Genomic DNA, 22,285 nt, shown 5'->3' with positions numbered 1-22,285 from the left:
AGAAGAAAAAAATGAAATAGGGCAAATTTCTCGTCGTCACAACTCTCTAAAGCCCACTCTATAACCGACTAAAATTCTTTTTTTTTTTTCTCTAAAACAAAAAACATATTCATTAGCTCGTCCTTTCGTATTCCCTATCTAAGCCGAAATATATGGACTCATTAAATTATTTTTCGGTTTAACGAACCTCATTAAATTCTTTTATCTCACATCGATGCAAACAAGAAAACCCCAGAAATAAAACGGTGCAAAAATTAAATAATTTTATTAATTAAGATTTAAAATAAAAAATGCTGAATTCATTATCATAACGCCCTCTCACACACATATCTCTCATTTCATCTTAACACCAAACCAATTCATGCGACTCACCTCCTCCCTCCACGTGATCCTCTCCCAATTTTAACCTTACCATTTTCCCAAAATTAATCAAATTTTACATCAACATTAATTTATACACATATATATATAAAATAATCATTTTAAAACCGACGTCTCTCGTCCCATGCATTAAGCATTTAATTAACGCTGCCAAAAAATGCATGTGGGTATATACATACTTTTACTTTTCTATATATACCTTCAGCTTCTCCATTGTTCCTCTCCAAGTACTTCTCACTTTAACCACCCCACCCCCCCCAAAAGAAGAGTACTTTCCTTGATCGTCTCGTAAAATCTTGCTCTATTTTATAATTTCTCCCAGAGAAAAACATATTTTGCTTCTTCTTCTTTTGTTGTTGTTATTATTGGTTCGTACGTTGTTCATTATCTGACAAGAAAAAAAAAATATCAAATCAAAAAAAGGAAAAATACAAAATGGAGTTGATGAATCTGGCATCAAAAGAAACGAGTTACTGGATGCTCGCACTACCTGCCGTTTTTGGATCCCAAAACCTACACGATGTTTCCATCCTCGGCTATCTACTCCTCGCCGTCGTTTCTCTATCTTTACTCACGTGGGCACTCGCCGGAGGTGGCGGCATCGCATGGAAGAACGGCCGTAACCGATTGGGTCGGGTCACGATTCCGGGTCCTCGAGGCATACCAGTATTCGGCAGTCTTTGCACTCTCAGCCGCGGCTTGGCTCATAGGGCGTTAGCCGCCATGGCTTGGAGCCGAGCTAACACTGAGATTATGGCTTTCAGTCTCGGCTCGACTCCGGTTATCGTGGCTTCTGAGCCGAATACGGCTCGCGAAATTCTGATGTCGCCTCACTTCGCAGACCGGCCGGTTAAGCAATCGGCTAAGAGCCTCATGTTTAGCCGAGCCATAGGATTCGCGCCGAACGGGGCATACTGGCGCACGTTAAGAAGGATCGCCTCGAATCACCTATTCGCTCCTCGGCGGATTTTAGCACACGAAGCTGGGCGCAAGCTAGACTGCGCCGAAATGGTGAAAGCTGTGTCAGCGGAGCAAAACGGCGTCGGATCCGTCGTTTTGAGGCAACACTTGCAGCTAGCCGCCTTGAACAACATCATGGGGAGCGTTTTTGGGAGGAGATACGACCCTATGTCTAAGGATCAGGATCTTGATGATCTCACATCAATGGTTGCAGAAGGGTTCGAGCTCTTGGGTGCTTTTAACTGGTCCGATTATCTTCCATGGCTCGGTTATTTCTACGATCCGCTTCGTGTAAACCAGCGTTGCTCAGAACTCGTTCCTCGAATCCGAACCCTCGTCAAGAGAATCATCGACGAACACAGAGTCAGTAACTCGGATAAGAAAGGAGATATTGGAGATTTCGTTGATGTCTTGTTATCTTTTGACGGAGATGAGAAGCTTCAAGAAGATGACATGATCGCCGTTTTATGGGTAAGTTTCGCATGAAATTGGAATGATAGTCACGTTTAATTTAACGGTTTATATGTGTATAACGGTCTAGTACGTTGTTTTTTTTTTTTTTTTGCATTTATTGGTGATAATTAATATTATTTTTAATGAATGTATATAGGAGATGATATTTCGAGGCACAGACACAACGGCGTTATTAACGGAGTGGACCATGGCCGAGCTAGTACTGAACCCTGACGTGCAAGCCAAGCTAAGGGATGAGATCAAAACGGCTGTGAACGACCGAGCCGACGTGGCAGATGCTGACCTGGCAAAACTCCCGTACTTGGCTGCTGTGGTGAAGGAAACTCTGAGGCTGCATCCTCCCGGACCATTGCTATCGTGGGCTCGTCTTTCCACGTCAGATGTCCAGCTCAGCAACGGCATGGTGGTTCCAAAAGGTACTACGGCAATGGTCAACATGTGGGCCATTACGCACGACCCGGTGGTATGGTCCGACCCGTTGAAATTCAACCCGGACAGGTTCAGTGAGAATGGTGACGTGGACATTCGTGGTGGGGATCTAAGGCTTGCGCCGTTCGGAGCCGGGAGGAGGGTGTGTCCGGGGAAGAACATGGCTTTGGCTACTGTGACTCGTTGGGTGGCTGAGTTGGTGCAACGGTTCGAGTGGAGTCAGGATCAGACCAATCCGGTTAAGCTCGATGAGGTCTTGAAGCTTTCTTGTGAGATGGAGCATCCGTTACGTGCCGTTGTAACCGAAATCTAAGTTAGGGTTTTTGACTTTTGTCAATGTGTGTGTTTTTTATCCTAATAATAATTTCCATGTATCGTACGTTTTCTTTCTGTTTTGTGGAGAGATGTTTGAATTGTTGGTTGTTTTCCGTTTTAACTTTAATTAGTTGATGTAGTAATTTGGTTTGATGTGTAGTATCGTTATCCTTAGACCTTAGTGTGGGACTTAATAAACCGAGTTCTTGTTAGGACTTTGTCTACGTACTTTAATTTCCCTATATATTTCTCTACATACAAATCAAAATACTTGCTCTTGTTTGCTTGCGAAAACTAGATATTTTAGAATCGGTAGAAACAAACCCCAATGGGACGTGGACAAAACACTGAGATGGTTGTGCTTTAATTATAACTTGGACGATTTTGATCAATTTGGTGCATCTACTTGGTAATTTATATCCCAAAGATACGTTGTCATTTTGTAATAAGTGAGGACAATGAGGCAATTCAAACGATGTCTTGTCGTTAATGTATTTAGACATAAATTTTATGAATTTGTGTTGTTGTCCATATAGAATAGTTCACAGCAATTTTTTATCTTAAACCGTCGACGTTATGGCCAGGTTATCTCTATCCTCTTTGTTTTTTTCTTTGTCAATTATTATTAGAAAACTTAAATAATAGAAAACAGAAATTTCAAGTTAAACCAGTGGAAAAGAACCTACAAACAAACAAATAAAATCCAAAATCTAGTTTTTTTCTAATTAACTAACAAACCTGTCATATGATTCGAAGAAGGAAAAATTAAAAGTTAGAAAGAAAATGTGAGAAGCTCTCTTTAAGGGTAGAGACGTAGAGAACCCAACCCATCTAGGTGCATGGAAAATGAAAGGCATTCATTATATACTTGATCAGGTCGGAGCAACACTGCAGTCTACATGCATGCCTATGCATAATGCAAAAACATATTTTAATTTTTTTCCGAATTGGTGTTTCTAATTAATAATTAACTCTACATGTAAGGGTGATAGACTTCGGCATTGTGATAACCAACCATTTGATTAAAATAATTAGCAATAACAGTTAATTATCTATATCTAACCCCCGTGGGATAACATTGAACACTTAACACACAGAACAATAGCACAGAGCAATGACATCACACTTATCGGGATGGAGCCACACAATACTTTTGGTGTGTTTGATCTGTCGGTGGAAAAAAATTTGGAAGTCAACATCAATGCTTGAACTGATTAAACTTTGTCATGTTCACCTCAAATCAAGACAAAGTTTGTTAAAATTGCTGGACAAAATTAAATAGGCTCTTAGTGAGCTATGATGATGGTGAAGGATTCCAGAGACGGTGACGTGCATTTTTTTCCTCTAATGAATAGATATTTACATGAGATGTCAAACAAAATGTATAGATTTTTGCATGACATAAATATTTTGATTAGATTTGTTGTCGAGTTGAGCACAGTCTAAAAAAACAATCATTATGGTTAAATCGATATATTGCCACGATAATCTATAACGACGCAACTTATATCCAATTTTGTTACTATTCGAACCACCCGTACCTTTCGGGTCTTGCACTGTCTCCATTTAAGCTATCTTTGATTACTTAAATATGATTAGAAACAATCAGTATGTATTATATATATATATATATATTATATATATATAGAAATATCCAATATTATACATTCGTGGTTTGGGAATAAAACCAAAAAAGTTTTCTGAAATAGTGCGGAATGGGTCTGGACAGAATCCATGAACAGCTCCTGAAGAAACAGTACTTGTTGGGCTACATTTTGAGCTCTTTTTTTTTGTTTTGTTTTTTCAACAGTGGCCATTTTGTTTTGCTTTTCAACAGGCCCATTGTGTTTTTAAAGAGACATTGAATGGCCTTTGAATTTCTGCACATATATGAACCTCAAATTTTGTCCAAGCTAGATGCAACTCAGAAGATTTTATTTGGACTCATATATAATTACATATCTACTTGTATCCCACCATAAAAACACAAAATGCTAAACAATAAATCCAATTTTACTGCACTTCAATTTTCAATCACTCTACAAAATGTTCCAGATAAATGATTTGTTTCATTTCTAGTAAGTTCGGACCAATGAGCCTTGATGTTTCTGAAACCTGCCATTTGCCATATGTATTGGAGTGGTCAGTGATACTCAAAATCGGATCAGTGTCCACGTTTTGCATTAGGTTAAGCAATACTAGTCGGATCAGTGTTCCCTAATACCTTTTTCTTGTAGTAGAGCTATATGCATATAAAAAAAGAGAGACAAATGGATTCGAACATATATAAAAGTGTCATCACATTACATTTTCATATTCGAATCACACGTCAATATATAAACTGCTCCTTTGCTAAAGAAGAATCCTTCAAGCTTTCACGCAGCAGTTGAAGCAGCTGAAGATGCTTCTCCTCGTCTGTTTCAAACAACCACACCAAATTCTTATCTAGCTTCATAGTTAAAATTCAAATCAAGACCGGCTCAATAATACTATATTCAAAATTGTAAATATAAATATCTCCAGCAAAAAAAAACAAAAACAAAATTGGACCCTAAAATATAGATAAAACCCTGTGCTAATGCCTCATCCTATAAGATGACATAATGATGATAATGCAAATAGAAAAGAAGAATGATTTGTATAATAAAACCGCAAATGCAAAATAATATATGTGATTGAAACAATAAAATCAAAGACTCAAAAAAAAGCTTTGGAATCTTACAGAAGGAGAGTGTGGTTGGTGATGGTGGGTCGGAGAGAAGTGTTCGCTATGGACCGTCGTGAGCTTAGCGGTTGGTTCTGTTGATGTTGCTGACTCGGGTGGCTTAATGAGCTCTTCCTCGTTGCCTAGACTGGCTCGAGAAGGGTCTCTCTTGTTCTGTTTCCTCATCTCTCTAATCTTAGTGAAATCCATTGAATAATCAGGAATTGTTCCTCCTCCTTTCTGGTCCCAATCACCAAACTGTGGCACTGTTAGCCATGGAGAGTTCTTCTGCAAACCATAACAAAATAAAAAACCACAATTTAGAGAAAAATCATAATTTGAAGCATATTCTTAAAAAAATAAGAAAACAGAGTAATTTACAAAGCGATGCATCGTGAAAAAGGAGGAGGAAGACGAATTAGATGAGAAAACAAAGGCAAAGTTCTTGACTTTATTAGACCGTTTCCAAGCTTTAAAAAATACTACTAATCAAATTTTAATGGAAATTGTCAATGATCGAGAAAAATCTGGGCAAAGTAGGATCTTCTTTATCAATCCAATAAAGGTTACCGAAAGTTTGAAAATACCGAGTAAGAAATTCAAAACTAAAATACCTCGTAATGACAAAATTTCTGCTTCCAAGATTCGAAAAAAGGGAGAAACTTTAGAAGTTACTCAATCTTGTTTCCGATAACCCAGATGCTGACTTTAATCAAATCGTCACTACAACAGTATCAGTAGTACTGGGAGCTGTATAGAATGTCTAAAACCCAATGTTCGATTCCCGACAAGATCCAAACGGCACAACAAAACAAGCAGATCTCGATTTCATAGTTCAAAACAAGATTTCCCGCAGGAAATTTTCTCGGGAAACTAAGCAACACAGAAAAGAGAGAAAACAGATGAAGAAGAAGACGATTATACCTCTTTTCGATCCTCCTCCATATGATCCAAAATCTGTAAAGATAATAGAGAGAAACGGAGAGATTAGTCCTGCTTCTGATTTTTTTTGTTTGGTTTAGATTTTTCCGATATGATCCTAGCCGAAGAGTAGCTGGAGAGACAGAATCATTCAAGTATAAGAAAAATAAAAGATTGTGAAATTATTACAGCAAAACAACAGCTCGACCCATTTATATCAAATCAAAGTAGTACTTTTTTAGGGTCCCTACTTTTTATTTCCATTTTTTCTTCATGGCCAATAATAATGTAACAATAAACAATTACGGAAAGTCCGAGGAAGTGTCTGATAATCACGATAATGCCATTGAGGATTTTTATCCTCTCTCTCCTTTGGGTGTTGGCGAAATAAAAGACTCTTAGTGGGGGCATAAGAGTACTTACTACATCAAATGATACTCGGTTATAAATGTTGACCCCATTATTTTAAGTTTTTGCAACCATTAAATTCTTGTTTAGAAGCATAATTTTAGTTCAACAAAAAGTTACTGAAAGTTACACGACTGGGATGGACACTTATTGTCTCTCTCTTTGGCTAACCAAAACAAATTATTATTTTGAGCTTATAAGAATTGCATGTACCGAACCGAATAAATTGCATGCGGAACTTAAGACATCAAACCGGAAAACCTGGTTTATGATACCCGAACCAAACTGCAAACCACCATCGTTCCAATTTCCAGTGATATTATATCAGGAACTTAGAACCGGACTTTGACTCGACAATTGAACCGGAAGATTTCTCCATTTCGGAACCAGACCGGTTATGAACAATGAGTCAACCAACGATCCAGCTTCACCGACGGCTTGCAAAAACTTCCCGTTCTCCGGCAACACTCCTCCAATAATCTCTAGCACATAGGTCTCAAAATCTATCCTGTTCTCAGCAATAAAACCCAACTGATTCGATGGGAAGCTGTAACAATCAGAATCGCACATCTCCGGCGAGGGATTAACAGTTAGGTTGGAGAACAAATCCTGCGGCGATGCAGACGAGAATCGCGATGGAGAAATGATCGTAACTCCAATTTTTATGAACAGTGGTTTCCTCTTTGGTCTCTGAGTAATAAAGGGGTTTTGTTTGTTCTTCGGACAACGAAACAGTCTTTAAGAGTTCGCGTAATTGGGAGAGTTCGGCGAGTGAATGTATCAGATGTTCCCTTGCTTCGTCTCTTTCTTGGACAGCAAGTCTCCACAGATGATAAAACTGCAGAGTTTCTTGGTACATTTTTATATTTTCTTGAGAAAAAAATGCTCTGCTCAAAGAGAAAATTACATTTATTTTTTTTGAGAAAAAAGAAAGTGATTGAATTGTTTGTTTTCACAATTGGTGGGTATACTAGAATAAACATTTACCTCAAAAGTAAGATCTTTCACGCCAAAGCCAACCCGTCCATGAGTTTCATCATTTTGTGAAAATTGTTAATCGAGAACGATGTAGAAGATTTAAGAAATGTGAGGTCTCTCTTATAAGAAGCCAAAATGTATAGTATTAGATAACTAGAGGTTATACATATACATTTATAACAAATTTTTGTAGTGTTCTACTTTAATGACCTAAATTGTGATGGAAAGTGTATTTATTCTTTTCTAGCTTGTGATTACTGGAGTTGATTCAGTTGCACCATATATCTGTATATAAGGTGACTAAACATTCTAACCAGGGAAATATAATATTTAGACTGATGAAGTCTTAAGAGTGATATAGCTATAAATTAATTACCTTAGATATTGGAGTTATTTATTAATCCAATTTAGGAAATGATTTTGGACATACTCTGACTTGACACGTGGTAATTTATGAGCCCTGAATTCACATGCGTGTGTGTTCGTAAGACTCTTCGCTCACGCTACAGAAGCCTCGAGAGTCGTTGTTTACTACTTCTGGATTGTTTGTTCAGTTTTGTTGTCAAAAACGACATTTTTAACAATCGGAATTGTTCGTTTTGATGTTTACAATTAGACAGGTTTACTCAAAATGAGCTTAACGACGAATCTCCATAGCCTAAACCTTGGTTCTACCTTCTTCACTAGTCCCCTTCCTTGCCCAACACCACCATTTACCCTAAAACTGTCCTCTGTTTCTAACCTTAGACGAGAAATCCCCAATATCAGAGCCCAAGTGCCTTCCTTGAGCTCCAATTCCTCGGTGAATGAGCTCGAATCACTCTTCTCGTCCGAAGATCACAATCGGAAGCTGAACGGTAAGCAATCAAACAACGGTGCGTCTGCGATTTCGTCGGGAGTGAGGCTTGAAAACATAAGCAAGAGCTACCAAGGCGTGACGGTGCTCAAGGATGTGAACTGGGAAGTGAAGAAAGGTGAGAAAGTAGGGCTAATCGGCGTCAACGGTGCGGGCAAGACGACACAGCTGAGGATAATCACGGGTCAAGAGGAACCCGATTCGGGCAACGTGATTAGAGCCAAACCCAATTTGAAAACCGCATTCTTGAGTCAGGAATTCGAGGTTTCGATGAGCAAGACCGTGAAGGAAGAGTTCATGAGTGTGCTTAAGGAAGAGATGGAGATAGCGAGGAAGCTGGATAATTTGCAGGAGGCGATACAAGGAGCTGTTGATGATTTAGAACTAATGGGAAGGCTACTCGACGAATTCGATTCGTTGCAGAGACGAGCTCAAGAGGCTGATTTGGATTCTGTCGATGCGAAGATCAGTAAGCTGATGTCGGAATTAGGGTTTGTGTCGGAGGATGCAGATAGGCTTGTGGCTTCTTTTAGCAGTGGATGGCAAATGAGAATGTCACTTGGGAAGATTTTGCTTCAGGTAACGAATGATTAAACCTGAGGAATGTGATTCTTGTTTTGAAGGTAGCTAAATGTGAGTGATTATGTGAACAGAATCCGGATTTACTGCTTTTGGATGAGCCAACGAATCATTTGGATCTTGATACTATTGAGTGGCTTGAAGGTTACTTGAATAAACAAGAAGTGCCAATGGTTATAATATCCCATGACAGAGCATTTCTTGATCAGCTATGTACCAAAATCGTTGAAACTGAAATGGGCGTGTCGAGGACTTTCGAGGGTAATTACTCTCAGTATGTAATTTCAAAGGCAGAGTGGTTCGAAGCTCAGTATACTGCCTGGGAGAAGCAACAGAAAGAGATTGAAGCAACAAAGGATTTGATCAGTAGACTAAGTTCTGGAGGAAACTCCGGTCGGGCTTCTTCAGCAGAAAAGGTAATACTACTTATGAAACAGAGTATGTATGGAAACTTACTTATTTTGATTCTGTTTATGAACAGAAACTTGAGAGGCTCCAAGAAGAGGAACAAATAGAGAAGCCGTTTCAGCGGAAACAAATGAAAATTAGGTTTCCAGAATGTGGATTAAGCGGAAGATCTGTAGTCACTGTCAAGAATCTTGAATTTGGTTTTGAGGATAAGGTGAGATCAATAGAATTAGAATTGGAAATTCCTTGTGTTACTTGTGGCCTCATGGTTTGATCCGTGTATGATGCAAGCAGAAGCTATTTAACAAGGCAAATCTAGCGATAGAAAGAGGAGAGAAAATCGTTATTATTGGTCCAAACGGGTGCGGTAAAAGTACATTACTGAAACTGATTATGGGTTTGGAGAAGCCTATGAGAGGTGAAGTGATTCTCGGGGAGCACAATGTATTGCCAAACTACTTCGAGCAGAATCAGGTTTGTTCTATTATGAAGAAAGGGTTTTAATAAAGAAATCAGAACTACGGTTTTACTCACTTGTTGGCTATAGGCAGAGGCTTTAGATTTGGATAAAACTGTGATTGAGACGGTTGTTGAAGCTGCTGTAGATTGGAGAATCGATGATATAAAAGGTCTTCTTGGTCGCTGCAACTTCAAAGCTGACATGTTGGATAGAAAGGTCTCTCTTTTGAGTGGTGGCGAGAAGGTAAAGTAATGTAATGCCTATTTCATTCCCAGTAAGACTTACATTGTCCCTTTGGTGTTCTTCATCGCTATTTTTCTTGCGGTCGCAGGCACGCCTTGCTTTCTGCAAATTCATGGTGAAACCATCCACTCTACTCGTGTTAGACGAACCCACCAATCACTTAGATATACCTTCAAAAGAAATGCTTGAGGTTTCTAATCATACTCTTTTCTCTTCTCAGTTGTGGCTAAAACTGTTATTGGAGGTTGAGAAAGTTTTGACCCTCTGATTCCTCCTCTCATCATCAGGAAGCAATAAACGAGTACAAAGGCACGGTCATCGCAGTCTCACACGATCGATACTTCATTAAACAAATAGTTAATAGAGTTATTGAAGTCAGAGATGGTGGTTTAAAGGACTATGCAGGAGACTACAATGTAAACAAATTCTCTTCCTATTTTCCCTCTTCTGTACATTCGCCAAATTTGTTCATTCTAGATTTGTGTAACTTGAAATGTTTCTCAGTATTACCTGGAGAAGAATGTGGAAGCTAGAGAAAGGGAGCTACAGAGAGAAGCAGAGTTGGAGGAAAAAGCTCCAAAAGCGAAAGCAAAGTCAAAGATGTCAAAGGCTGAGAGAGAAGCACGGAAGAAGCAAAAGATGAGAGCGTTTCAAGCTTCCAAAAAGAAGTCAAAATCCAGCAAAAATGCCAAGAGATGGAACTAAAGCCGCGCACATAGGTTTAAGTGTATGTAGACAGTATTACATGGAGAAGAATGTTAAAGCTAGAGAAAGGGTGTGCTTGGAGAGAAGCACGGAAGAAGCACAAGATAAAAGCATTGCAAACCTCCAAAAAGAAGTTGAAGTCCAGCAAACATGCCAAGAGATGGAATCGAACCTTCACACGTAGCTTTAGGTATCATATAGTATATATATATATATAGTATATGTATAATGATGTTATCAATAACTCGATTTAGTAAAAAGATATGGTATGATATTTTATTGAAAGCTTGGATCATCCATTAAATTACATCCATTCCAGAGATCCTGGCCATGACAACTTTGATATTTTAGACATTGAAACATTAACTCCAGTGATATTTGATCACACATCAGCTAGAAATAAGACCCTGAAAACATGTTCCTCATCTTAGATCTTGAGAATTATGCACTACTCGAATTTCTTGACAAGGGAGAGATCAACAAGCATCTTGCCAATTGCATCATCATCATGAGTTCTTCCTTTTGTCTACACAAAAGAGAGGCTTACATCATCTCAAAATTCTCACTGACATAAGCAAGGTTATTTATCACATTCAGGTATTAAATCTCCACTGAATAGAAAAGTAGAATATTTTTACCCTAAGAGAAGGAACCATTGCCACTGCTTCTTCAGCAGATTCAGGACAGAGATTGCCAAGAACACAGAGCTGTTCAATAACGACCAATGCAAAGATTAAAGTCTTCTGTCGAATAGACTTAGTTGACGACAGGAATCCAATCTCAAAAGATTTGACATCTCATCTTACCTCAAACTCGGTGAGTTGATGTCTGCTCAGTATTCTGTGAAAGTTGAGTTAAGGTAAATCATGTTAACATCAAATCAAATGGCATACTCGCACAAAACTACAGAATTAAACCAACGATTGTAAACTCTGATTCATCGTTCAGTGCTAAGAATAAATGCAAATGCTGTAACACCATGGAGATTCTCATAATATTAGGTCTCTCAAATAAAGATGCAAGCATGTCAAAGCAACCATTGGTTAAAACGACAAATGAGCTAATTTTGCAAAGAGGATACTCTCGAACTTGTCGAACAGCATCTGGATTTTTGTAGCGGCTGAATCGTTTCACATATTGCAAGGACTTCTCAAACACTCTGCAATGAGAAAAAATAAGTTCTTCAACAACAAGAAAATATTGATTTTTAATCCCTGATAATGAAATCGGCATAAACACTAGTCTAATAGAGAGACTCAATAGTCTACAAGTAATATGCTTCAATCTAATCAAATATCAAAAACTGGTAAATTCTACAAATTCGTAAGTCCCCGAGATCGAAAGCTCTATTATTTATTGATTGCTAATTTACAGTGATTATTATCATCATGAAACACAAACTGATAGATACTTACTGAGAAACTTGATTCATAGGATCCTCAGAGACCTGCTGAAGCTGTTCGTACTTGTGCTCAAGGATCAAAGAGACTTCACAGTTCATCAAGCACTTAGCCTTCAAAAACTCTATAGTCAAAAGAATATAACCAATAAGTTTCAGTGAGAAATCTCCAAAAAATAAGCAAGCTCAATGAGGATTCCAAAATGAAAGCTCGATAAATTTCTATAAGATCAATTCGATGAAGAGAAAAAACCCTAAATTTACGGGAAAATAGTGACGGCTAAGGAGGAGAAAGGGATATACCATCTCCGATCTTGAGTTCGGCGGCGTTCTCTTCTTCTTCTCCAGACATGGGAGTACGAATGCGGAAAATTTAGCCCTAGGGATTTTTTTCTCTCTACTGTTTTCTTTTTCTCCGTCTAACAATGGAAGCGAAGAGAATTTTACGACAATGAAGCAATTTGTTTGAATGAAATTTATCCTGTTCCTTTTTTTTTTTTATAAAGCGAACTCTATGGTAAAAAAAGGAAAAACCAAAAAGTTAATCAGCAAGATAACAAAATAGCAATAGAAAAACTGAAGACCCTAAAGTAAATAATAATGCTTTGATTTCATGTTTGAATGAAATTTAACATGTTCTTTTTAGTTTTTGAATAAATTTTTGGTACGTCACGTAAATTAGTAATATTTTGTGTATTGAAGAGCATAAAACTTAGTTTTTGCTACAAGGTACATCAAAATCAAATCACATTCCACATCAACATTTTTCATACAAGAAAGATTTGAAGTTTTACTTACCGCAATTTTGGTTTAAATTTTTGACCAAAGGTTTTCAAATTATAAAATGCATGAGGAAAACATAATACAAACCCAGCGGGTCTTTTTGGGACTAGCCCATAGACCATAGTATCTTAATCAGCCTATATCACATCAAGGAAACAAATTGAACACATTAATCTTGTCGATGAAGAATCATCATCTATACTTGGAACCATGGCCGAGAAGTCAAGAGTCTCGGGACGGGTTAGAGTCTCTGAAGCTTGAGCAAACAAAACGGTTGCGGATTGTAGAGATAGAGCAATTTTGGTTTATTTCTGGGTGGAGCAATTTTGGTTTATTTCTGATTTAAATCCGTCAGGGCCCAACGTTGGTCCAGTAGGCCCAAGTCTATACTCGCGTCTTTTCTTAATTGGTTGTATATCTGCTTTTTCACCGCCAACCTCGCAACGACGTCCACGAACACGACGACGACGATGCTCCTCTCCAATTTTACCTTCTCCAGTCTCATCATCATCATCATTCTTTGATTTACTCCTTTTCCTAACTCTCTCAGCTCCTTGTTCAACAGCAGCGATTGGTATGCGAGTTTCATTCTTGTTCAATTCTCGGATCTCTTCTCCCATAAGTGTGCTGAACATTCTAGAAAGACACTCGTCTTCTTCAAACAAAATCAGAACATACCTTATGAGTTCGTCTCCTTTCATACACTGGGACCTATATAGTTTCATCAAGTTGAAGTATTGTTCTCGTTTGGATGGACTTAGCTTTTCTACAATGAACTTCGATATAAGCTCAAAGTGCGGCCTCCACTTGTCTTCTTCGCTATTAACCACCATCTCCGTCCTCGTCCCCGCCCTCGTCTTCATCGTTTAGATACAACAAAGTTTTGTTTGTTTGTTTTTTTTATATATATATATATAGTGTACTTTCACAATCCTATTTTGTTAAGGATTGAGAATATATAACAATATTTAATTATTTATACATACATATTTATCTTGTTATTTAATTTGTTTTTATTAGGCTCAATTTGTTTTTTTAATTGGTTAGCGTCTCTTGAAAATAAAAGAATAAAGACCGGCGGTACAATCTATTCATGTGTTTAATTTGTCCTGATGAGATTTGTTTTCTATTCATGCTCAAGTTGTTCAATCGACGGGATCGGTTCGGTACTTTACAAAAATTTTACCTTACAAGTAAACCGGATTATAGCATATATCAAACCAATCAGTTTGACGAGGAACCATAGTATGAGCCCACTAGTGGCCCATTAGAAGAAGAAGATTATCGGCAGAAGAATCTGAGCTTTCTTGTTCAAGGGGTTGGGACTCTGCGATTTTCTTCTATTCGGCAAACTCCAGAAACTCTCAAATCTCTCTCTCTATCGCGTTCTCTCTCTAGAGTCTAAAGTTTCTCCGTCCCGTCACCGGAATTTCAAATATTCTTGCTCTCAGTTGATTCGTTGTGGGTTCGCGATGGTGAGTCCTCGATTACTCAGATCTGATATTAGTTTTTTTCCCAGTTTTGCTTCTCATTCCGTTGTAGTGTGGATTTCAGGGAGAGAGCGGGAAACTCGAGGCGTCGATAGATCGGCTTCTGAACGAAGAGAAGCAGATGAGACTGGCTGAGAATGTCGCCGGTACAAGGAAAGCCGCTACTGAGATTCTGCAGCTATGTTTCGAAGCCAAGGACTGGAAACTTTTGAACGAGCAGATTCTCAATCTCTCCAAGAAACGTGGTCAGCTTAAACAGGTACTTCGACTGTGATCTTATTAGTTTGTCGATTGAGCTCGTAGGGACCATGGATTTTCAGCTTGGATGTTCCTGTTCGTTTGAAAATTTGAAGGGGTTGTTGTTAGGTTGCATTTTGTTTGAATACTTATTGTGATTTCTTCTTCGTTTGACTTCTGAATTGCATAGGACTAGTGTTTGGCAACCCTAATTTCGAAATAGATAAAGAACTAAGCACAAAATTATGGGGGATTCGCCTTTTATGTTCTACACAAACTTATCTTAGTGGCTTTTGAGCTGTCAGTAGGTTGCTTTTGTGATTCCTATGATTTTGTTTTATTCTTACGGTCTTACCCAACTTAAAAGTTCCCTGTTGACTAAAGTATTGATGCCAAATTGGGTCATTGCTAGTGATGGTTATATTTGCTTCAGTTTAAAACTAAACTTTAGTTCCATTGTCAGTGTTTCGTTGGTTTTACTTTGCTTTTGGTGTTTTATTGGTCTGCTATCTTAATTAGCTTAACTTTTACATATTCAGAACTAATTTGAAAGTAAACGATTCAAAGTGAAAAATAAAAGTGATTTTTTTTTTGGGTGAACTTCTCCATTTGCAGGCTGTGCAATCCATGGTGCAGCAAGCGATGCAGTATATCGAGCAGACTCCAGACATAGAAACTCGGATAGAGCTTATTAAGACGCTGAACAATGTGTCCGCTGGAAAGGTGAGGAACTGAGAAACTGATGGTGGTATGCTCATAATATCTTCACCATTTTGTGTAATTGTTTGCAATTGAATTCCACGTGTACAGATATATGTTGAAATAGAGAGGGCTCGTCTGACAAAGAAGCTTGCTAAGATTAAGGAAAACCAGGGTCAGATTGCTGAGGCTGCAGATCTTATGCAAGAAGTTGCTGTAAGCTTTCTCAGTCTTTTGCTACTCCTAGAAATCTTTTTTCCTAGTTAATCCCTGCAATGTGAAAATGAATAACAGGTGGAGACTTTTGGCGCTATGGCAAAAACTGAGAAAATTGCATTTATCCTTGAACAAGTAAGGACTTGCTATATTCTTGTTTTAGTATAATATTTACTGGCTTTTTTCATTTGTGGTGCTAACTAATTTTGTGTAACCTCAAAGGTCCGCTTGTGCTTGGATCGTCAAGATTATGTTCGTGCACAAATCCTAGCTAGGAAGATCAATCCTAGAGTCTTTGATGTGGATACCAAAAAAGATAAGAAGAAAGCTAAGGAAGGTGACAACATGGTAGAGGAGGCTCCTGCTGATATACCAACCTTGTTGGAGCTTAAGCGAATTTACTATGAGCTAATGATTCGGTAAGGCCTCCTTGTGCTTCTTTAATACATTGTTCTTGATTTGTATTTCCATCAGTTGTCCTAGCATGTTAATTCGTATATGGTTATTTAATCAAGTACCATCCTCTCCCTCTCTTCTATCAGTATGTGCGACTCATTTCTTTGCTATGATTTTCTCAGAGAGATATATTACAAATTGATCTTAATGTACAGTATCAAAATTTAGATGAATCTCCTGGTCTGTGTCGATTTTTATAAGTTTTTTTCTTTTTTTTTTGTCTCTGGCGAACGATCTATGAAATGACTTCTCCTTATATTGTTCCGCTTAATTCTGATGTACCATGTTTGATTATTGGGGCATTTTAAATTATATTTATTGATATCTATATGTGTTAATTCAACCATGTAGGTATTATACTCATAACAATGAATACATTGAAATCTGCCGAAGCTACAAGGCGATATATGATATCCCTTCTGTAAAAGAATCACCAGAGCAGTGGGTTCCAGTAAGGCTCATACCATTGATCGGATGCTTAGTAGTTAGTATACATTTTATTGTTAACTTAGAATAACTTCTCTGTGATCTTCAAACACTAGGTCCTGAGGAAGATCTGCTGGTTCTTGGTCTTGGCACCTCATGATCCAATGCAGTCAAGTTTGCTCAATGCAACTTTGGAAGACAAGAATCTATCAGAGATTCCTGATTTCAAGTATTTTTCTTTCTCCAATTTTTTTGGATTTTCGTTACTCTTTCGGTTTCATATGGGTTGTGAGCAGTCTCTTGTGTTTTATATTATTCGTTCAGGATGCTTCTAAAACAGGTAGTGACAATGGAGGTTATTCAATGGACATCTCTGTGGAACAAATACAAGGATGAGTTTGAGAAAGAAAAAAGCATGATTGGAGGTTCTTTGGGAGACAAAGCTGGTGAAGATCTGAAACTGAGAATCATTGAACATGTAAGTCTCTTAATTTAATCTTAAGGCTTTGGTTAAATCGATTTGATGCCGTTATTAATGTTTTTTAATTTCCTCTGTATAATTCCGCAGAATATTCTCGTTGTCTCAAAGTATTACTCAAGGATAACCCTAAAGAGACTTGCGGAGCTATTATGCCTGAGCATTGAGGTATGATCCAATCTCACTGGTTATATATATCACATGCTTTTACTTCTTAAGCTCCTTATTCATACGATTGTTTTTTGCTGGTAATCGCAATTTCAGGAGGCGGAGAAGCATCTCTCGGAGATGGTTGTGTCGAAAGCGCTGATAGCAAAAATAGACAGACCATCAGGAATCGTGTGCTTCCAGATCGCGAAGGACAGCAACGAGATTCTCAACTCGTGGGCAGTGAATTTGGAGAAGCTTTTGGATCTCGTTGAGAAGAGTTGCCACCAAATTCACAAGGAAACCATGGTTCACAAAGCCGCTCTCAGACCTTGAACATTTGCTGCCTTTAGTGATGATCTTCATGAACTTTCGGGATCTTCGTTGAGTTATTAGCATCTTTGTGTGGGAAAGTGTTTCCTTGACAAGACTTGAAAAAATTGTAGTATGGTTTTTGTACACTATTGGAGTTTTTTTGCCACTGATTGGTTTCATCAGCCATTTGTTTTTTTTTAAATTTGTAGTGTTGTTGGTGAATTATCATAGTTTGAAATCACTTAGCGAGAGAACAAAACAATCTAGAGAAAGGGGCCTTTCTTGGTACTATTTTAGGCCCAATTCTAATGTTGCTGATTTTGGTTTTGCAGTACCGTTTATAACCTCGAGATTGTTTGGAATTTACGAATTGTCGCCATCCTCTCTAGATATCGATCGAACAGGCGGAGCTAAATTCCCAATTCCCTTTACTCGCTTCTTTCCGATTCGAAACCCTAACAAAAACCCTCATTGACGAAATTGCCGTATCGTTGACGAGAATGGAGTTTGACGAGTACGAGTACCTGGAGAAGACGGTTGAGGAAGGAGATGGATCGAATAGGAGGAAGGAAGAGAGCGGTAACGAGAAGAGCGAGAAGAGTTACAGGAAGAGAGAAGGAGAGAGGCATGAGGAAGAAGACGGCGACGAAGAGCGTGGGAGCAGTCGGAGTAAGAAGTCTCGGGGGGACGGCGAAGAGAATGGTTCAGGTAAGAGGGATCGGGAGAAAGAGAGGCACAGGAGCAGCCGGGACAGTAACAGAGACCGTGAGAAAGACAAGGAGAGAGAGAGGGATAAGGTTAGAGAAGGATCGAGAGATAAAGAGAGCGATCGGGAGAGGAGTAGCAAGGAGAGAGACAGGAGCGATAGGGACAAAACCCGAGACAGAGAGAGAAGAGAGAGGGAGAAGGAGAGAGAGAGAAGGGAGAGGGAGAGGAGAAGCAGCAGTAGATCTCGGAGGGAAGAGAGGGAACGCGAATTAGTGGAAAGAGGAAGCAGGTTTGTTGGATTCTGTTCCTTGTTATGCTTTATATATAATGATGCAAAGCTCCATTGAGTTTTCTTCAGTCGTTTCAGAGATCAGGTTTAGTACAACTAACGGAAACTTTTTAAACGATTGCAGGAGACTCAAGGACAAGAAAGATGAGCCTGAAGCAGATCCAGAGAGAGACCAGAGAACGGTTTTTGCATATCAGGTAGATGCTTAAACATTGGGTTAGTAATGATTGTGGAAAAAGAATCCACACAGTTAAGTTTTACTGATGAAGCCAACCTATCTTGTTTTGTAATTAACAGATGCCTCTTAAAGCTTCTGAGAGAGATGTTTATGAGTTCTTCTCCAAAGCCGGCAAGGTCAGTTACTCTGTGCCTTTCCAATTTTTTTTTCCGGTTTTAGCTAGTTTAGATTGTAGGAAGGTATTAATACTACCCTATGAGTCTTGTAATTAAAAAGGTTATACACTTGTTCCCGGTTAAGTGATTGGTTGTCTTTAACAATGTAGAAATGAATACCGCTTATTGTTCTTCACTGTTGAATTATTTGTGTGATTTTACATCTAGATGGCTAGATCTCTCTTGCATACTGCAGAGAGCTGATTTTATCAAATCTCTGCTATCTTTGCTCTTTGATTTCTTTTACTGGTCTTACTGTTTTCGTCAAATGTCTTCTCTCTTTTTTTTTTTTTTTTCTTAGGGTCTGTTTCGTCTTTGTTCCTAATGTCCTCTTTTCCTTATAATTTCAGGTGAGGGACGTGCGATTGATCATGGACAGAAATTCAAGACGGTCAAAAGGGGTCGGGTATGTTTTGCTTTCCGTTTCTATTAAGCTTGAGTTTTGTGTATGTGCACTTGGTACGTAATATTCTGCATATTCAGTTTTCTCTGCAATTTCAAGAACTCGATTTAAATGTATTCTTAGATGCACTAGCAATGCGATAATGATGAGGATGATGGCAATACCTTGCACACTTGTTTTATCAATTCTGCGTGGTCAAGGTAGTTGTCAGAAAACCTGAATCCTATTTCAGTTGTTACTTTCCATTGCAAGCGAGATCAGGAAGGAGGGAAACCATTAGCTATCACTCTTATCCAGATTCTTTGTTTGATGTTTCCTCCTAGTCTTTGGTGCTTTCCCAGTCCTCTGGTTGGGACATTCACTGATGGAGGAGCTTACTTCTATCTCCATTACTGTTTAGATTTAACTACTGTTCTTTATCATGATGGGCTAACTTTTTCTATATTACTCTAGGCCTCCAACCCACCAAAAGAGACTCAGCTTGAATCCCCGCACTAAAGTTTTTTGTTTCCAACTTCTCTTTGCTACATGCTTTGTAAGTTTTTTTCCTGATATATCTGTCATATGTGTGCCTGAAATCAAGTATCTCTCTTTGTTGTGGACTTGCAGGTATATAGAGTTCTATGATGTGATGTCAGTTCCAATGGCTATAGCTCTGTCTGGACAAATGTTTCTTGGGCAACCGGTGATGGTTAAGCCCTCTGAAGCGGAAAAGAATTTGGCTCAATCTAACACCACTACGGGTGGTATAGGTACTGGCCCTGTAGATAGGAAGCTGTATGTAGGGAACCTACATTTCAACATGTCAGAGTTGCAGCTTAGACAGGTAATCATTATTGTCGGTTTTAGACGTCCCCCTCTCTCTTAGAGTTTTCGGGATTGGTGTCCTGGCTTTCTTGAGAGGCTGTATTACTTATGTTCACAGCAGCAAGTGCTTTTCCCAATATTGTTCCTGCTCACAGTTGTTTCCTTTTCTATATCAGATTTTTGAGCCGTTTGGTCCCGTTGAGCTTGTCCAGCTACCACTTGACCTTGAAACTGGGCAATGCAAAGGTTATGGATTTATCCAGGTTAGTAGAGCTCGTTATAAACTTGTTGGTTCCCTTTTTTCTTCGTTAGTCCTCACTTAAATTAATTTCTCTTCCATAGTTTGCCCAAGTTGAACATTCAAAGGCAGCACAAATTGCGTTAAATGGAAAACTGGAGATTGCTGGTCGGACACTCAAGGTGAGTTTTAAACTCTTTGTGGACAAGTGATGAATTATTGGACTTGCATGTATCTGATTCTATATTTGTTTCCTAAGGTTAATTCTGTCTCTGATCATATTGGTACACAAGAGGCTCATCCAAAATCTGCTGATTTTGATGATGATGATGGAGGTGGGCTGGTAAGCTAGAGAACCTTGTCCTTGTACCCTTTGTCTCGTTTTTCTTCAGTGCTTGTTCTTTAACGAATCTCTCTATCTCACAGGCTTTAAATGCACAATCGAGGGTTCTCCTTATGCAAAAGCTGGATCGAACAGGTATCGCAACAAGGTATGTTTCTCTCTCTTGTTTGTTTAGCTCACAGACATATCTGTTGTTTGCGCTTCTCTCCTTATTAACACCACATGGAATTTTTCCGCAGCATTGGGGGACCTATTGGGGTACCAGCGCTAAATGGAACAGCTCTTAACCAAGCAGGCATGAATGCTGGCTTCCCCACGTCAGTGCTTCCGACAACAGCAATTCCTTCTTTAGTCACAGAGCCTATTGGTCAGCCAAGTGAATGTCTTCTATTGAAGAACATGTTTGATCCTGCAACCGAGGTTCGATTTCGTGCTTCTTCTTCTTCTTTTTGTTCTCGTTTGTGAGCTGTGGAAAAAAAAAAGAGAGTCTCAGCCCTTTTATAAATGGACTGGTGGCTCTTTCCTACAAGTAAAGGAAGTAATTATTCACATGAAGTTGTTACTTGGTTGCAGACGGAACCGGATTTTGAAGAAGATATCAAAGTAGACGTTGAGGAAGAATGTTCAAAGTATGGCAGAGTCAACCATATTTATGTAGACAAGTAAGTATTTCACTTATATTTGTCTTTGCATATTTGGCTCTCGAGGTTTATAATAGACAATGTGATATTTGGTTTTGGAATCTGGTAAAACGCAGGAACAGCGCAGGTTTTGTGTATGTGCGTTTTGATTCGGTGCAGGCGGCAGCTGCGGCTCAAAGAGCAATGCATACGAGATGGTTTGCACAGAAGATGATATCTGCAATTTTCATGGTATAAATAAATCAATCTCTCTCTCGTTTCATCTTGTTGCTCAGCTTAACTGAATAAATATATATTTGATTGCAGCCTCCACATGAATATGAAGCCAAAGCCAAGGCGTGAATTGCAAGCAAGCCAAGAAGTTTTTTTTTTATAATTTTTTTTTAAAATTAAGTGATATTACTTTCTTGTGTTTTCTATATGATAATTGTTCTAAGTGATCAATCACTAATCAACAGTTTAATATTTGATGATACTATGTTACCTTGATTTTGCTAGAACTATGATATGAGAGCATTATCGGAAAAGTCTGTATTATCGTCGATAGCAGTTAGTATTGGACAGGTAAAAATCTCATTGTGAATGACAAAACCCAACACGCGTATCCCTGTTAATATTATTAACAAAGACTTGACATTCACGCGTCTGAAAATTTATACAAAAAGAAGAGAAAACTAATATCCGTGACGCATCGATCATAATCATTTGATCTTTTTCTCCTTGCTCATCCTCAATCGATTATTATTATCTTAACAATCTCTAACATTAATTCATAACATCATAATTTGTAAACTACGTACATTGACTGTATATATTATTATCTTTAAAATAGAAAATAAATTTACCTTCCATTCATCTGCTTTTAACTTAATTACAAAATTCTCAAATAATATCATAAAAGAAATAACAGAACCCTAAGCTTCAAGCGTAAGAGAGCTGTTCATCGTCCAATGACGATCCTGATAGGGACTCATCATTAATCATAATGTATTAACA

The 22,285-nt window shown here is 38.4% G+C and overlaps 7 protein-coding genes across 9 annotated transcripts; 4 read left to right on the top strand and 3 right to left on the bottom strand.

Annotated features, from left to right (window-relative positions):
• Positions 1-616: 616 nt before the first annotated feature.
• LOC18018109 (cytochrome P450 78A7) lies at positions 617-2,771 on the top strand. The gene is made up of 2 exons (XM_006399418.2): positions 617-1,812; positions 1,952-2,771. The coding sequence occupies exons 1-2, from the start codon at positions 817-819 to the stop codon at positions 2,555-2,557; spliced, it is 1,602 nt and encodes a 533-aa protein (XP_006399481.1). The 5' UTR covers positions 617-816; the 3' UTR covers positions 2,558-2,771.
• Positions 2,772-4,659: 1,888 nt separating this feature from the next.
• On the bottom strand, positions 4,660-6,406 carry LOC18018108. 2 transcript variants are annotated; one of them, XR_002899621.1, is made up of 4 exons: positions 6,188-6,406; positions 5,282-5,551; positions 4,867-4,974; positions 4,660-4,674 (listed from the first exon to the last, which is right to left on the bottom strand). XR_002899621.1 is itself a non-coding variant. In XM_006399417.2 (3 exons), exons 1-3 carry the CDS (start codon positions 6,206-6,208, stop codon positions 4,927-4,929), a joined length of 339 nt encoding a protein of 112 aa, XP_006399480.1. In that variant the 5' UTR covers positions 6,209-6,406; the 3' UTR covers positions 4,794-4,926. The 2 variants fall into 2 exon arrangements, 1 of the variants encoding a protein (XP_006399480.1); XM_006399417.2 differs by lacking the exon at positions 4,660-4,674 and having other exon boundaries at positions 4,794-4,974.
• Positions 6,407-6,916: 510 nt separating this feature from the next.
• On the bottom strand, positions 6,917-7,451 carry LOC18018107. The gene is given in 2 exon segments (XM_024156364.1): positions 6,917-7,232; positions 7,234-7,451. Coding segments are annotated over 2 exon segments (534 nt in total).
• Positions 7,452-8,149: 698 nt separating this feature from the next.
• On the top strand, positions 8,150-11,128 carry LOC18018106 (ABC transporter F family member 2). Its single transcript, XM_006399415.2, has 8 exons — positions 8,150-9,005; positions 9,080-9,421; positions 9,487-9,627; positions 9,708-9,887; positions 9,961-10,116; positions 10,205-10,306; positions 10,404-10,532; positions 10,621-11,128. Exons 1-8 carry the CDS (start codon positions 8,202-8,204, stop codon positions 10,819-10,821), a joined length of 2,055 nt encoding a protein of 684 aa, XP_006399478.1. The 5' UTR covers positions 8,150-8,201; the 3' UTR covers positions 10,822-11,128.
• Positions 11,071-12,713, bottom strand: LOC18018105 (DNA-directed RNA polymerase II subunit 4). Its single transcript, XM_006399414.2, has 6 exons — positions 12,524-12,713; positions 12,237-12,345; positions 11,903-11,980; positions 11,628-11,661; positions 11,460-11,528; positions 11,071-11,347 (listed from the first exon to the last, which is right to left on the bottom strand). Exons 1-6 carry the CDS (start codon positions 12,570-12,572, stop codon positions 11,270-11,272), a joined length of 417 nt encoding a protein of 138 aa, XP_006399477.1. The 5' UTR covers positions 12,573-12,713; the 3' UTR covers positions 11,071-11,269.
• Positions 12,714-14,263: 1,550 nt separating this feature from the next.
• LOC18018104 (26S proteasome non-ATPase regulatory subunit 12 homolog A) lies at positions 14,264-17,708 on the top strand. 2 transcript variants are annotated; one of them, XM_006399412.2, is made up of 11 exons: positions 14,264-14,478; positions 14,558-14,752; positions 15,346-15,453; positions 15,541-15,645; positions 15,724-15,780; positions 15,868-16,064; positions 16,453-16,552; positions 16,644-16,756; positions 16,852-17,005; positions 17,096-17,173; positions 17,270-17,708. In XM_006399412.2, exons 1-11 carry the CDS (start codon positions 14,476-14,478, stop codon positions 17,486-17,488), a joined length of 1,329 nt encoding a protein of 442 aa, XP_006399475.1. In that variant the 5' UTR covers positions 14,264-14,475; the 3' UTR covers positions 17,489-17,708. The 2 variants fall into 2 exon arrangements, with proteins under 2 accessions (XP_006399475.1, XP_024012204.1); XM_024156436.1 differs by having other exon boundaries at positions 14,286-14,478; positions 14,546-14,752.
• Positions 17,709-17,845: 137 nt separating this feature from the next.
• Positions 17,846-21,816, top strand: LOC18018103 (RNA-binding protein 39). Its single transcript, XM_024155796.1, has 13 exons — positions 17,846-18,464; positions 18,589-18,661; positions 18,762-18,818; positions 19,208-19,263; positions 19,870-20,086; positions 20,244-20,330; positions 20,410-20,487; positions 20,565-20,648; positions 20,732-20,796; positions 20,888-21,068; positions 21,222-21,310; positions 21,406-21,520; positions 21,596-21,816. The coding sequence occupies exons 1-13, from the start codon at positions 17,968-17,970 to the stop codon at positions 21,629-21,631; spliced, it is 1,635 nt and encodes a 544-aa protein (XP_024011564.1). The 5' UTR covers positions 17,846-17,967; the 3' UTR covers positions 21,632-21,816.
• The last annotated feature ends 469 nt before the right edge of the window (positions 21,817-22,285 follow it).

The sequence above is a fragment of the Eutrema salsugineum genome, unplaced genomic scaffold (assembly GCF_000478725.1).
Source record: "Eutrema salsugineum unplaced genomic scaffold, Eutsalg1_0 scaffold_2, whole genome shotgun sequence".
Classification (NCBI taxonomy): domain Eukaryota; kingdom Viridiplantae; phylum Streptophyta; class Magnoliopsida; order Brassicales; family Brassicaceae; genus Eutrema; species Eutrema salsugineum.
The sequence above is the reverse complement of the archived record's forward strand: the minus strand, read 5'-3'. Positions and strand labels throughout refer to the sequence as shown.